The sequence below is a fragment of the Amyelois transitella genome, chromosome 19, assembly GCF_032362555.1.
Source record: "Amyelois transitella isolate CPQ chromosome 19, ilAmyTran1.1, whole genome shotgun sequence".
NCBI classification, from domain to species: domain Eukaryota; kingdom Metazoa; phylum Arthropoda; class Insecta; order Lepidoptera; family Pyralidae; genus Amyelois; species Amyelois transitella.
This window is the reverse complement of record NC_083522.1, coordinates 7,281,539-7,297,511: the sequence shown is the minus strand read 5'-3', so window position 1 is coordinate 7,297,511 and position 15,973 is coordinate 7,281,539. Positions and strand designations below refer to the sequence as shown.

The 15,973-nt window shown below is 35.3% G+C and overlaps 2 protein-coding genes across 4 annotated transcripts; both read right to left on the bottom strand.

The window, feature by feature from the left end:
• Positions 1 to 50: 50 nt before the first annotated feature.
• Positions 51 to 15,926, bottom strand: LOC106132591 (PX domain-containing protein kinase-like protein). The gene is made up of 11 exons (XM_013332041.2): positions 15,664 to 15,926; positions 15,194 to 15,382; positions 14,811 to 14,907; positions 14,560 to 14,666; positions 13,043 to 13,159; positions 12,697 to 12,940; positions 12,128 to 12,367; positions 11,295 to 11,518; positions 11,049 to 11,129; positions 10,623 to 10,722; positions 51 to 3,135 (listed from the first exon to the last, which is right to left on the bottom strand). The coding sequence occupies exons 1-11, from the start codon at positions 15,763 to 15,765 to the stop codon at positions 2,990 to 2,992; spliced, it is 1,647 nt and encodes a 548-aa protein (XP_013187495.2). The 5' UTR covers positions 15,766 to 15,926; the 3' UTR covers positions 51 to 2,989.
• On the bottom strand, positions 5,169 to 9,957 carry LOC132902851 (piggyBac transposable element-derived protein 4-like). Of its 3 annotated transcripts, XM_060949518.1 has the most exons (4): positions 9,666 to 9,957; positions 8,171 to 8,305; positions 8,005 to 8,091; positions 5,169 to 7,812 (listed from the first exon to the last, which is right to left on the bottom strand). In XM_060949518.1, the coding sequence occupies exon 4, from the start codon at positions 7,196 to 7,198 to the stop codon at positions 5,612 to 5,614; it is 1,587 nt and encodes a 528-aa protein (XP_060805501.1). In that variant the 5' UTR covers positions 7,199 to 7,812; positions 8,005 to 8,091; positions 8,171 to 8,305; positions 9,666 to 9,957; the 3' UTR covers positions 5,169 to 5,611. The 3 variants fall into 3 exon arrangements, with proteins under 3 accessions (XP_060805501.1, XP_060805500.1, XP_060805502.1); XM_060949517.1 differs by lacking the exon at positions 9,666 to 9,957 and having other exon boundaries at positions 8,171 to 8,532; XM_060949519.1 differs by lacking the exon at positions 9,666 to 9,957 and having other exon boundaries at positions 5,169 to 8,091; positions 8,171 to 8,537.
• Positions 15,927 to 15,973: the final 47 nt, after the last annotated feature.

Here is a 15,973-nt window from a genome sequence, read left to right as displayed (position 1 = left end):
AGACGTGCGTCCAAATGAATTCCGTAACTTATACAGACAAGTAAAACAACCTTTATGTCTGTCTATCAACCTGAATGTCAGAATTTACTCAAGTGGAATACGCACCTAATGTTATCTTCTTTTGTATCACGCGTTCTTTATATGTGTGAGTAACGACAAAGTGTGGGGCTATTCACGAACGCTAATAAGGCGTATCTCAATGGTCAGGAATGTCCATCAGAACCGAAGAAATGAAAAGAGAGAACATGCCTTTTCAAAGTTCGTGAGCAGCCCCACGGGTCTGTAAATAAAACAAATATTACAGCAACTTTTTATATTTTTCTTAAACTTACAACAAAAATAATAAACATTAATAATTAATGTAATTTATACTAAACGTTAAAGCTTCTACGTAGCTAACAATACATGTTAAATAATTTCAATAAACCAATTTAAATTATAACATTGACTGACCAGTCGTTATATCACTTTCAACTTAATGTTATATAAATGCTACATGATAAATAAGCTTTATACATTACATAATGTTGGAAAGGGGTTTTTATAGTTTGACCAAAGGAAGCATAACAGCGACAAATTAAATTATGAAGGTAGTAATGTACTCATTTTATATGAATATGTTTTCGGCGGAGTATAAAGCAATTGCTACATATTTTTTGAGACGCTGCTGTTTATGTATTTCGCTAACATTGGTTATAAACTAAACTATAGGTGACTTAAAAAAAGGTACTTAAAAAATATAAATAAAATATTCTACAGCTATGAAATAGCCTTAGTACGTATAAAATTTGAGATATGGAACATACCATATATATATTTTTTTTCATTATAAAAGTCCTACCTATCTTAAATGATTGGCTACTCTTTTGGTTTGAACCCTTTTCTGAGAACTTCGTAGTTGCTTTGTCCGATAATATACTAATAATACATATTTTTTCTTTATAAAACTATCTACCTTCGTCTTGTACTGTACAGCAGATATTGCATTGCAGATTTGGCTAAAGCCTTTCTGAACTAAAACACATTATACATATCTAAGTTCATTGATTGATAACAAATTAGCTTGTTTATTTTTATAAATGGAATGCTATCATCTGCTAATAAATGGTGTTAAAAATTTTACTTATTAAAAAATACTTTGGTATTTTGTTCCGTAAAATAAGCACATGTAGACGCATCCTTAGGCAACGCTTAAACGAGATCTTATTTTCAATTAGCAACCAATTTTATGATAAATATATATACAGACCTCATTAATCTCTAAATCGCATAGTCCACTATTATGATGACTGTAAACTGTCATTTCACAAAATTAAGCTTTAGGTTGTGTTCTGAAAACATCAACACGCTTCGCTTTAATATCCATATAGGATATAATAAATCATCTCTCTAGAACAAGTGGTTAATTATTTACATTTTTGCCGGTAATTCTCTAACAAGAACAAATATTTTATATGTGGGTTTGGCGATCAATCCTAAACAATGAATTAACAACTTTTCGTTGAATAAGTATAACAAAAAATGAAAACAAATTTCTGATTAATCATGCATTCAAATGTAGTTTAGCGTTAAAAATGCAACAGTTGTATTTTATCGGAATCTTAAAATCTTGATCCTTGAGAAGTTGAAAATTGGTTTTCAGAATTCAACAACTTATTATATATAAAATTTGTTTAGAATCCTTGGCCAAATCGCTTTCTAAAATATTTGTACGGATCTAACCTATCTAAAAATTCAATGTTGCTCATTTATTTTAAATTTAATACTCTTAAGATGTAACCGCGTTGCAGAACGCCACTGGTGTTGTTAAGATAATTTAAAAAATTAAATCGACATTAATTTACGACATATAAAAGCCATGTTGTCTTCTTAATTTGTCATTAATTTTATCTTAGTTATTGTACGTTTACACTGGATTGGTCTTTTATTGTTAAGTACGCAAAAAGTAAATTTATTAACGAGTGTATGTCTTTATTTCCTCCTCTACTACTTCTACTCCTTTCTCTTTTATAACGGAAATCATATAGATATAGAGAAGATAAAATATATATCTAACTTGGTCGACTGCAAAAACCTTAACCACCTCCCGCCATTTCTTTGTTTGTTTGTATAATAAGGGGGTCATGTTTCTCTGCAGGCAGCTGTACGTTGATAAGGCATATGTGTTCTTGTCTCTATCTTTTTGGTTACTTTCAGAGTGAGACAAAGAGAGAAAGTTCTGCCGTGGTATAACTAAAATGCCGTTATCTGACATCAGGATTTACACCTTTTTTACCAGTAAAATAAGAAAAAAAAATTTCTTTCGATCTGTATATACGACTTTTTGGTACCTTTAAGTCATAAACAGGCGTTCTCATTGATGAATGGCATCAGTTTAAATTTTTACCGCAGTTTTTGACGTTTTACTAAAAACAAGGATTTGGCAGATAACGGCATTTTAGTTATACCAGGGCAGAGTTGTTAAAGTACGAAAATAGACATGCGCCTTATCAACGTTTGGGCGCATCAGATACATCACTTCGTAGCACGGCTCGCGAAAAACTATCGCTTTCCCGTTTCACGTCATATAAATAGTCTTTTTTAAATATAGCCCTTGTCAACGCCAGCTCCCATTCACTAACGTTGAAAAGGCAATGTTTTATCTAATCAAAATAATATAACAGATCGCATAATAAATTAAATTATTTTAGAAATGTATATTTCAAGAAAAATACGTATCAAGATTGTTCACTTTCATATCAGTACCTAAAGATCGAAGACAGATAAAACATTCCTCGTCCGTGAATAGACCACCAGATCGTGTATACATGGTGAATTTACATTGGTTACGGAAATTTTAATAGCACGTTTGGATGATGAACCTGCTCAAGGTTTCCATAAAAACATATTGATCTATCTTATATGGGAGAGTGAACTTATTTCGCTTTTGTATTTATGAAAACTTTCTCACTTTCATCGTCAAAATTCACACAATGAAAGTGGCGGGTTCTCACCGCGAGTGCACCCTGGCGAGGCGGGACTTGTCGAAGGAGCAGATGGCGTCGAGTAGGGCTCCGCGGGAGTCGCACGCGGGGCTCGACACCGGCGAGACGGGGCCCGCGGCCGTGATAGAGCTAGACCCGCTTGCTTCTGCCGCTGTAATATTAAGTCCACTTTATAATCTGACCAGCAGGTACTAATCTGGTAAGCCACGCTCCTGCAGTAAAGCTCGCGCGACGTCGTTATTATCGCGCGAAAAACTATCGCTATCCCGTATCACGTGATAACAAAAATGAGTCCGTCAATCGAAATTTGGACATATTTGACAATAGCCTCATTATATTCTTTAACCCTTCAGCTGCGGCGGCTATACGCAAACTGCGCACCTCGTCTGCGGCGTTCAAGCGCCGCGGCGGACGGGCGCGCAGTGTCTTAGATTTTGTTGTATATCTGTATATAATTATTTGGGACCTACCCAAAAATTTATTTTTTTTTAAAGATATATAAATGAAGAATCATATGCAATAAATTTTGATGCGAAAAAACACTTGCGTTTATTATATTTAGGTCACTGAATTCAAAACTTACCGAAAAATTATCCATTGTAAATATTTTACTGATTTTGCAATTTACATCTTTCATATATTCTGTTTTTGTTTACTATTCCACAAAGTCCAATAATTGAGGAATTTAATGGTGCCAAAAAGTTATTATGTCCCAAGTAAAATTCTCTAAAATCGTCTTCACAAATAATCCAGTAAGAATCACGATTTCGCCATTTTGCAACTTCTACAACGCAAACTTTATACTTCTATTACCATGAAAATATTGAAATGTAGATTTATTTGAGGCATTGTAATCGTAAATAATGTATTTGGCTTCACAAAACAACAAGTAAAATGTATCTAAATGTCTTAAAATAGTATATTTCTACTAAAAACTGAAAACTTACCTAGAAAACTATCATTTTTTCAATTGGCTCGTTCATTCACTTACATTTGTCTTTGCTCAACTGTAAGGGCAGTGTGGCAAACACGAAAAATTGTAGTTTCGTTTTTATATCAGACATATATAGCTTGCCTAGAGAAAATGAGCGAAAAACCATAGCCAAAAACTAGAAAAATGTATGTCTGTGTGCGTGACTTGTTTGCCTTGCTTGTCTGCTGATGGCCGTATCTGGACAAAATGGCGGCATGTGGTTAACGCCTAACTGCTGATGGCCGTATCCGTCCACTGTCAATGTTTGTCTAACTGCTTTAGGTCGGATCTGGGCATATCTACAGGATGTTTGTTTTTAGTTGTGCACGTTAGTAATTTGGAAAAGAGTGTCTTGTAAAAATAAAAATAAAATGTTGATTAAAATGTTTCTTTTATTGGAATACAAAAATGTACAATGTTTATTGGTTTCCACTACTCTAAACCTATTCAATTCATAGTACATACTAGTAATTATTTTTACCAATGATTCATAGTACATACTAGGAATTATTTTTACCAATGAAAAAATAAAAATAAAATTACAATTTTGTAAAAATAATTACTGAACTGTTTTTGATAAGTTTTTTTTTTCAATAAATCTATAATGATAAGAACTATGTAATATATAAAGACTTATTGAAAAAAAATACTTTCATCAAAATCGGTTCAGTAATTTTTGAGATAGGGAATAGTGTTGAAGTCGGTTGTTTTGTAAAAAAAAATACTTATTTTTAATGAATTATGAATTCAAATTAAACAAAAAAATTTTGCGTAGGAATCGAAATTTTAGATTCCCATCATTTCACTTTACTGATAACAACAACGTTTTAAAAGGGTGTTATTTAAACAGTCTGCAGAATATTCATATGCAAAAAAGTTTACACAAATTCAGAAGCGCAAGTGAAGAATAGGATAACAGAAGAATAGGCACCAAACTGCACTGCAGCAGTGTCTCTAAATGACGTCAACTTAAATTTTAAACAAAGCATGTTTGGACTCAAAACACGCATGCGTTCGATCGAGCTCAAGCCGACTGTAACCAAACTCAAACGTTTATTCAGAAAATAGGCCTTTGTAGGCACTTTTTTACGTCAAATTACATGTAAAAATTATCGATTTAGATAAATTAAATAGATATGTATTCAAAACTCAAATTTAAAATTATTAATTCTTTCAAAGCTAAAGACTACTAGCGCTTCGTAACCGACCACTGCAAGAGAAGAAACGCCGAAAGAAACTCTTTTCAACAGTATTGGTCGCCTACTCGCCTGAAGGGCTTTGAATTTTTTTTTTTTTTATTTTATTTGTATATTCATTCTATGTATCTTATAACCCGTAGACCAAACCAGTGCAGTCCTAAGAAAGAAGGGATCAAAGAGAAAAAAGTATTTTTAAACAATAATCCTAATATTAATATTTAAAAATAAAATAATGTATACATAAATAGATAAACACCCAAGATCAGAAGTCAATATGAAAAAGATAATTTACCAACTTGACCTGACTGGGGATCGAACCCGAGACCTGGAAGTAGCAGTCTGGTGTGTTGACTACTACATCACACATTTTATATAAATATATAACTAATATAAATAAATAGATAATATTTAATTATATATTTTATATATATGTAACTACAGAAGTAATTTACAAACTATAGATTTTCTAAAGTATGATACTCAAGCCAACATTGGCCAACACAAATATACACCGTGCAATGACTGCACGCGATGTTACATTTTTGCCTGCATCTAACACAACGTCCCCTCTTAAATTTATCTTGTTTTTTGGTTCGCTCCTCGGTCACCTCATTATGAACAGGGAAATGATTAAAATCCCTGTTCAGCCTGCTACAGGTGGGGATGGGGACCTGGCGCGAACGTGAGGAGACGTTTTGTCCGAATTCTAAGCAGAGCTCTTCAGCAAGCTTGAAACGAAATTGGCGGTGAGTCATTTTTTTATGCTGGCCAATGTTAGCACAATATATAATATATGCATTTAAAATAGATATATTTAAAAGACGTCTAAAAACTTTAATATACCATTTGATTCCCCTCTTTCTTTCTAATAAATACATGCTTAGCTTTTGATCTTTGAGATCGACGCCTCCCATGTATTTATTATATTCATGGACCACGACTGGTTTGGAGCAGGGTTGGCCAGCCCTGTGCCCTGGAGCCATATCTGTTTTGTGGTAAGTAGATACAGTGGTGACAAGCTTCACATCTTTCCATGCTATGACGGATACATCACCACAGTGTCTACTTACCACACTACCCCTAGCCATCCTTTTATCCTGCAAATTTTGGATTTCTACGGGCGTGTCTTTTCGGCGACGGTTCAGAGTACCGACTACGTCAGTTTTATGTTTTTTTAGAAATTGGGTCAGAGGAACAGAATTATAAAAATTGTCCATGAACAGGGTATATCCCTTGCCTAAATAGTTCTTGAAAAGCTCAAGGACTATTTTGGCAGTGGATGTAGTAAACCCGTAAACCGTTTCTGCAGTTGTCGTGCCTTTGCCGGCATACAAAATTAAATTTACTACGTATCCAGTTACGGCCTCACAGAGTTCATAACTTTTGATACCGAATCGAGCTGCTTTGGAACGAATGCATTGTTTCCAGCTTAAATGACCCTTCCAAAGCAGCAACGATTCGTCTATCGATACTTCTCTGTGAGGCACGTAAATGGACTGGAATTTTTTATTTAAATAATCTATAATAGGTTTTATTTTAGCTATTTTCTTATCACGCCCCTGTACATGTATGTTGTTGTTATCAGTAAAGTGCAAAAATTTTAAGAGCATTACGTAATGATCCCTTGACATCAGTTTTCGAAACTCCGGCATACCCATCACACCCGTCATCCAATATTCCTCTAACCTACTTCTTACACATATTGACATAAATATCATCACACCTATAAGCCTATATAGTTCGGAAACCGAAGTTTCCACCCAGTCGTTCATGCGAGATTTACTTGGCATGGAGTCTCCGGTTTCAAAGAAACCGGTTATTGTTTCCCAAGCGTAATGATTCGTTTCGTGGACAATAGAATCCATCAGAGGCTGGTCCCAAATTTGAGTAAACAAGCCTAAAGGACTTGTTCCCTCAATTTTAGGACCAGCTTCTTCGTTGAAGTCCTCCCTGACCCCTCTAAATTCGTTAAAATCAGATGACCAAGTCAATGGCTCCTCACTAACTTCATCTTCAATAAAATCGTCATCTGATTCCAACATCTGCTGTAACTGATCGAGAGTCAATTCTTCCTCGGCATCCTCATCACTTCCAGAGTCGATGGCTAATTCTTCAGCCAGCTCAGGATCCAGTATGTCTTCATCCTATTAAAAAAACCAAACCCTAAACCACATGCAAGCATACACACAAACATAACAAAAGCGGGTATTGTTAGAGATGCCAACCACAATATTTTTATAAAAAGGAATAATTAGTGTATCCCAACGATGAACAGGAATAGAGATTCCTGTTCATTTTTATTCAATTAACTTTCAATATATTCATGCCATATTGCCAATTTCGCTGAATTACGTTATTGAGCATACACCAAACACCTTTATATCAATGAAGTTACAATACATTCATACCGCATTGCCAATTTTAGCAGAATTGTGTTATTGAAGCACAAACCAAACACCCTTAGTTACATTACCTTAGTTACTGGATGGACTAGATTTCTATCAGATAGTCCGGTGCACGATGAGAGCGGCAATAAATAAAAATCCCTTTCTCAATGCAAGTAATTTATACTTTCAAAGAGTGTTATGAAAATGAAACTTACAGGTTCTCGGCCAAAAAGATTACGCGGCTGACCTTTCGTACGTTCCTCTGGTACCTAAAAAATAATTATTTTGTAAATAACATTGCATGTTGTGATAATAGGTAATATTTTGTTTCGATAATCCTTACAATAGACATCAATAAGTGAGCAATAAGTTAGTATACATCTCGACATATTATTATCTTGGTAGTTAAAAAAAAGTTGAACATCTACTAAAGTTATCAAAAAAAAGAAAACCATTCTTACAGCAGCTACTTTTTCGCCGCCATGGACCAACTCATCCACGATCTCTATGGCTTCGCCTTCCACAGATAAATTTTGGGGCCGCCAAGGCTGTAATAAAATATACGAAATAATCAGTTTTTGTTTTTAAAGTAAAAGGGAAAGTTAACAAAACTGGAAAATAACATACTCTAATCCTCCCTGATCCAGATGTCTCCAAGACTACATCTCTGCCCCGAATAAGGGATCCCTGAGGAGTTCTAGTCACCTCCAAGCCGACAAACATGCTTCTGGAAGTACTTGGGGTTTGGGGTTCCATTTTAATCTGTCAATAAAATAAAATTATTAGCATGTATTCAAACCAGACATCGATGTCATCAGAAAGTGCTCACGGAGACAAAACTAACGAGCTAAAACACAGCGCGATACGAGTTACCGGAGCGTAGATCCTGTATACCACCTTCCGACTGCATCATCAGACCCTCGATGTCACTTCATCAGAAAGTGCTCACGGAGACAAAACTAACGAGCTAAAACACAGCGCGATACGAGTTACCGGAGCATAGATCCTGTATACTGTATACCACCTTCCGACTGCATCATCAGACCCTCGATGTCACTTCATCAGAAAGTGCTCACGGAGACAAAACTAACGAGCTAAAACACAGCGCGATACGAGTTACCGGAGCGTAGATCCTGTATACTGTATACCACCTTCCGACTGCATCATCAGACCCTCGATGTCACTTCATCAGAAAGTGCTCACTGAGACAAAACTGACGAGCTAAAACACAGCGCGATACGAGTTACCGGAGCGTAGATCCTGTATACCACCTTCCGACTGCATCATCAGACCCTCGATGTCACTTCATCAGAAAGTGCTCACGGAGACAAAACTAACGAGCTAAAACACAGCGCGATACGAGTTACCGGAGCATAGATCCTGTATACCACCTTCCGACTGCATCATCAGACCCTCGATGTCACTTCATCAGAAAGTGCTCACTGAGACAAAACTGACGAGCTAAAACACAGCGCGATACGAGTTACCGGAGCGTAGATCCTGTATACCACCTTCCGACTGCATCATCAGACCCTCGATGTCACTTCATCAGAAAGTGCTCACGGAGACAAAACTAACGAGCTAAAACACAGCGCGATACGAGTTACCGGAGCGTAGATCCTGTATACCATCTCCCAACTATCATGACATCATGTCATCAAAACCAAACGACATTTTGACTAAAACCAATAAAATAAATTTCGTAGATTTAGTTTCAATCAATGAATAAATCACAGAGGCTTTTGAAAGCATGCTGTATATTAGCGTCGCGATACAATACACAGACAGTGTACGACACAAGTAAGATGGCGGACATAGTGCGTATGTGTGCGTGTAACGGATTCTCAGTCTTGAAAAATATAAGATATTTACAAAATCCATGTATTTATTGTAAAAAAGTTAGTGTATTTCAATAGTATAATAAATTTACTATCTAAAACCAATTATATCCATTACAGAGGTATTGGATATAATGCATAAACTAACACGAAAGAAATATGTAACACACTCCATCTACTTTTGAAAAAGCTAAAATCCTTCTTTTTTTACTAAATCTATAAACTTTTACACGTAATTGCTTCGAAAGTAACTATATAATAACGAAATAAAAACATTTACATACCTGTTTGTAATTACAGCCAAAAAAGACGAGTTTTCTCACACGTTCTTCAGTCACTTTGCAACACAACGAAGTCACAATTTGAAATGACTTGGTTAGCTAAATGAACGGATGAAATTCATATTTGACAGTTGTCTATGACGGCTTCATTCGTTAGAAATACATTTCAAATAATAAAACACCTTATTTCTTGTTATTAGATATTATATTTGTGTAAAAACTACGACGAGTGCATTTGGACGGATCCGGAACAAAGCATTCCTAGTACATGCCCGGATACGGCCTAAAGCTTACGAAGGGTTAAACGAAAGCTGTTCTCAACCACATCAACGATTAACATTATTATTTTTGATAAAATTTTAACATATTTTTTTTTGTTTATGGTGAACGTTGCGTATCCTGTTATTGGTGGTATATAAGAACGATTTTTTTATATGTATCGTTGAATGTTGTAGATAAACATTGTTGTTGCACCTACTTGAATAAATAAATTAATAATCTGACTTGAAGAGCAACGCTATTAAAATTCAAAGTCTGTGGTCGAATGGTTTGACGCCCGTGGACAGCTCAAAAATCTGTCAGAAACTACTCTGACACGCCAACGACATCCTAAAATAACATCGTCTTCTTCTTTCTCCCAGCGTTAATCCCGGTTAAATCCTCGCCTATCTGACCATGATCCTGGATTGGATGAGTCAGGTTTTTTGACCTTCGCAACCTTTGCCCCCTGCAACCTAACCCATAGTGGATTATTGGTATGTAACCAATCTCCAAAGAGAGAAAGATGTAACCGGGACTATTGCCAATAGGAAGGAGACTTTTAAAAAAATATCTCGTTTATATGCAAAAAGTGTCTAAGGAATAATAAAAAGAAACAGACTTAAAAAAAAACGTTACGGTCAAATTGAGAATCTCCTCCTTATTTTAGTTAAAAAAATTGAAGTTAAAAATTAAACTCACAGATCGCAGGCGGCGTGGGAGAAGAAGCAGTGCTGCCACTATGTGATCTCACTGTCTCGGCTAGAGACGATGTCGACTTCCACATACTGTCTCGTTTCTTCTGCAAATTAACCACGTACATTTAGGTATTGGAAAAGCTGAATGTATCCTTTCAGTCTATATAATACTTTTGCCTCCCTCATAAGGGATATGTATGTAGGTATTTGAAAATATCCCGTTATCTCTCGACCGGCGGAAATTTCCAAAAATCATTCTTAGCGGACGTCTCTAAGTTACAATAAACCTTCCTGTCAAATTTCATGGTTATTGCCTCAGCAGTTTTTGAGATTTCGTGATCAAATTTTATATATAGATATTGAAATAGATGTAGTGCATACTCTACTCTGACGGAAATCGTACGTCAAGTTTGGTTCAAATGTTACTTACCGATCTTCGTTTCTGTTTCCGCAATTCTTCTTCTGACCCTAAAATCTCTTGTATTCTCACTTCTCTTCTTGCATTTCTAACCTAAAACAACATTTTAATTTTTAGTCATATTTTTATTTTTGAACCAAATCTTCCAAAACATCAAATAATTCTTAACAACTACCATTTAGGTAATATTTTTTTCATAATTAGTCCGGCTCGAAGGACCAACCTGTGATATTTTACAGCAAAGTATTAAAAACTTACTAATTTCTGTTCACTTTTCAGCCTAGCTTCAAAAGCCGCGACTCCTGCCTTCAATTCCTCCTTCAGTGCAGTGGGAAACTTCAAATGTGCGCGGTCGTCATCTGGCATGGCCGACAAGCCGTTGAGCGGCGCACGCGCAAACATCGGGTGAGCTAGTAGGTGCGTAAGCGTCGGCCCGCCGTGTTTTGACGCCGTTCGGGATAGGCAGAGGCGGAGTACTGATTCTGGAAATGTATTGATTTAATTATACCTAAATAAATAAACAAAAGGTTTTATTTTTTTAACCTTTGATTCTGTGTTTCATAATAAAATATTCGAGATTGCATTCTCAGTTTGTCATATATGTCAGCTTTTTGAAGAACTCGAAATTAAAAACAATACACGAACGAAAAAACTTCTTGAAAATTTATAAATCTTTTCTCTAGACCACACTAATAATAAAGAGAAAAGATTGTTATTTTTAAATGTCTGTAACGAATAAACTCATAAATTACTGAACCGATTTTAATGAAATTTTGTATACAAATAGAAAAAACCTTTAGGGATAACATAGAATTTTTCTGGCACTTCCGACGGAAGAGAAACCCGCGCTAAAACTTATTTGATTTAAAAAGGTACTTATACTTTAAATATCCCTTCTGGGTAATAGTCCTTATAATGCGTGTCCAAAGGTTCTGCAAAGCCCATTTCATACAAAGTGAGACCAAACCATTAATTGTCGACCGCTTGGACCGTTGAAGATCTGTATTGCAAAAACTTCGGCCAGTAAACACATGCACCCTTCACCAAACTGTTTTGAAGACTATCAGCAAAACATAACATGAAAAACTAACCTAAATCATCAGATATCCCTTCCGGGTAGTAATCCCTATAATGCGTGTCCAAAGGTTCTGCGAAGGCCATCTCATACAATGTGAGACCGAAGCAGTACGTGTCCACGGCCACAGACGTCGAAGCTCTGCATTGCAACAGCTTCGGCCGGTATAAACAGGCGCCGCCCAATAAACTGTTCTCAATGTCCATTAGTAGCACTCTTTGGTTCTCTATTGCTATGTTGCCGGGGTGGATGTGACCTGAAAATGGAGTTATATTGTTATTTTCACTACTTGTTTACATTGTAGTTTACATTTGAAGTTATTAAGTAATCGACTAAAACTGTACATCAGAAAAAGTATCTTTGGATGTAAAGGAACACTTAAATAGGTTTATGTGAAATTCGCACGGGAAAGGATAAACATATTCTATGTTAACTGGTTAGCAAGTAAGTACTTATATATTTGCAGCAGTTTCAATAATTTTGATCCATATGAAGAGAATTTCAATATATGAATAATTTGTATATGTTTATATTTAAAATTACAACTTACAATTAATTAAACAAAAGAAAATATCAATTACTTACCATGATATATCCCCTTATCGTGTAAGAACTTCAATGCGACCAATATCTGGTATCCGTAATGCGCGATCTGCCCGTGCGTGAACGGCCTCCGCACCTTTGGATTCCCGTACTTGGATAAGTTACTTTTAGTATAGTCCGTGCCGTATAATATATCTCTTAAACTACCGCCCTCGTGCACCTTTCTTACTGTGTATGCACCAGATTCTAAGTTATGTATGGATAATATAGGATCTATGAATGGATGCTGAAACAAAAAAGACATTTTGGTTCAAAATACATATTAGCTGAGGATAGTCTGAACACCTCAGAATAGCGTAAAAGGAATTAACAAATAAAAGTCACTTACAGATAAGTTAAGTAAGCTCTTGCACGCTGTCTGTAGCTCCTTGTCGCTAAGATGTCTGTCCGGCCCGTAGTTCTGCCAGGACAAAATACAACTCGATTTGCTGTCAATGTCGTTTACCTATAAACATACTTATAAATTAAACGCAGTGCCGTGCGGTTCTCGACACCAATAGAAAAAATAATAGGACCACTCCATCTCTTTCCCATGGATGTTTTAAAAGGCGACTAAGAGATAGGCTTATGAACTTCTTTCTTACAGGCGATGGACTAGCAACTTGTCACTATTTAAATCTCAATTCTATAATTTAGCTGCTGAACGTGGCCTATCAGTCTTTTCAAAATTGTTGGCTTTGTCTACCCTGCAAGGGATATAGACATGGTTATATGTATGTATGTAAATTTAATATTGTATGAGCGTCGGTCGTTGATACAGAAAGGCACAAGTTCAAATCCCACTTCGGCCAAATACTATTTTCGAAGTTATTTACCAACATTAGTTTGAATTTATAAATTTAACAGAGAAGGGAATATTATTTATTGCACTATCAAAACAAAATGATTTAATAATATAACGGATGTAGGGCTAACAATGTTGTTGATAAGTATTGAAAAGTATGTAATGAAATCTAAATATATAAAAGAAGACACTGATTGACTGACATATCAACACACAGTACAAACTGCTGGTTCTAAGGATGATAGAATGGTTGAAACTGCTGCAAGATATTACATACACACATATAGTCCCGTATTAATGCCTTGCAGGGTAGACAGAGCCAACAGTCTTGAAAAGACTGAAAAGCCAACGCTCAGTATAATGTATGTTATATGATGGAATTGAGATTCAAATAGTGACAGGTTACTAGCCCATCGCCTAAAAGAAGAATTCCAAGTTCATTCATTACATTCAACTTTTTTTTCGATTTCATTTTCAAATAATTATATGGATTTCAATTATATTGTAGTGAGAGTGATGATTCGGCTCAACCGCCACAAAGGTAAGATCTTCCGCTAGGCTAGGATGCCTGGGGAACAGCGGCTCCGACGATGTTAAGTCGGCGGTTGTATTTATGCTCCAATCTGCTGCTATTGGCTGAGCGCATCATTTTCTTCGGGATGATTGACAGATGGTGTTTAACGTTAGTGATTTCAGTACAAAATTTTGGGAAAGTTGAGAGATCACATATAAATACCTAGAATTCTAATTTAACAAAACCTTTAAAATTTTTAGTGGACTCTCAGAAACTGGTAATGAAAAACAGAAAAATCTAAATTAATAATTTTATATCTGCAATATACTTGTAACCTACTTGATAAGAAAATGACATTCAGATGTCAATGTTACCACCCATGTCTGGAAACAAAGACAGGTTATCTTTGTAGAGCAAAAACAGGTCTCTCAGATTAAAATAATATTGTTGTGTAAATAAAGTGAATCTAAAATCTAGGTATATCACTTCAGTGGTCTACACAGTTTGCCACTCATGTCTTTTATTAAAATTAATAACTTTAACTCACTAAAAAGTAATGTTTCCGTATCCTCCAACCAATGCCAGGCAGCGGGGTTCTAAGTTCATATCGACCATCACCTCGCAATGCGATTGATATTGTCTGCAGTGCTTGTTCTGAAGTTAAACATACAATGTATTTTACTAATATTGCAAGAACTATGTGCAAACAAAAATACAAATTACACATTACAATAATATGAGTGGCCTTTTGGCCTTGCTTTGTATTGGTAGGCAGAGATATTTGCTGATGATGATTACCTGCAATAGATAAAGTGTAATTCTTGGGATCCAAAAAACTCCTCACTTGAACTGACAGAGCCAGTATATCATGTTTCAGCACCTCATTAATGTAATTCTGGAATAAGAGTAATTATTTATTAAGAATTTATCAAATTAAGAAACATGGCCAATTTGGAGGCTTTTATGCTTTTGCCAACTTGTTAGAAGACTAGAATGTAAGAAGAATTTGTGAAAAAAAAATGTGTTTATATACTTTTTTTTGGCATAATTCATCTTCTTGTTTCAACAAATTGAATATTATGTTAAATCACAACAACATACAAATTCATTTTTAAATAAACATGAGATAATCATTTAATTATAGAGGACATACAATTATTCACAAATATAAATGGACTAACCTGTAATGCAATTTGTCTCTCCGCAATAAACGATGGTTGCATGTTCCCAATAAGTTTCTTTGGTGGGAGAGGTAGGTCAATGTTGGCCTGGTGTAGGCTGGCATGCAGCGCAGCGAAGTCTCTGTACCTCCGTGACACATTCCACTTGTTCTCCTTATTGGGGCCTCTTTGGATCCGTAAAATATATTCCTAAAACCATTGTCATTAAAAAGTAAAATAAACTTTAATAAAATAGTAATATAAAATTCAATACAAATATATAATAGGTGGATAGAGAAGAGACCACAATGCGTACTATGCTATGAAGTTGATCTCTAACTAACACCAGACTAGGCTGTGTAATTAAATACGATTATACTTGACTAAGCAAATTATTCTAAGGTTACATGGATTTAAAATCGTTCCAAGTAAGCAATGAGTAGAAATGATGTAGGTCGTATCATCATAACGTAAATGCTGATTTAACTTACAGTATGTTTGTTGATATTTTGTGCATTTTCAACAACACAAATCAGTTTTTCGGTATCATCAACAATAACTTTTGTTTGAGATGGGCTTTCGAATATAGCCATTACACTTAAGGCAAATGTTCATTGAACCGTATTTGTCAAAGAATTATGATAAAGATGTATATTATAACCGCGAAAACAACTAGTTAATGTATTCAAAATCATCATCACATCATATCGCAGAAAATAGTAGAAATATAATCAACAATCTGTCTGACAACCAACCATCAAACAAAAAAATGTCAACATCAGCTGGCTGACATTTGTTTGA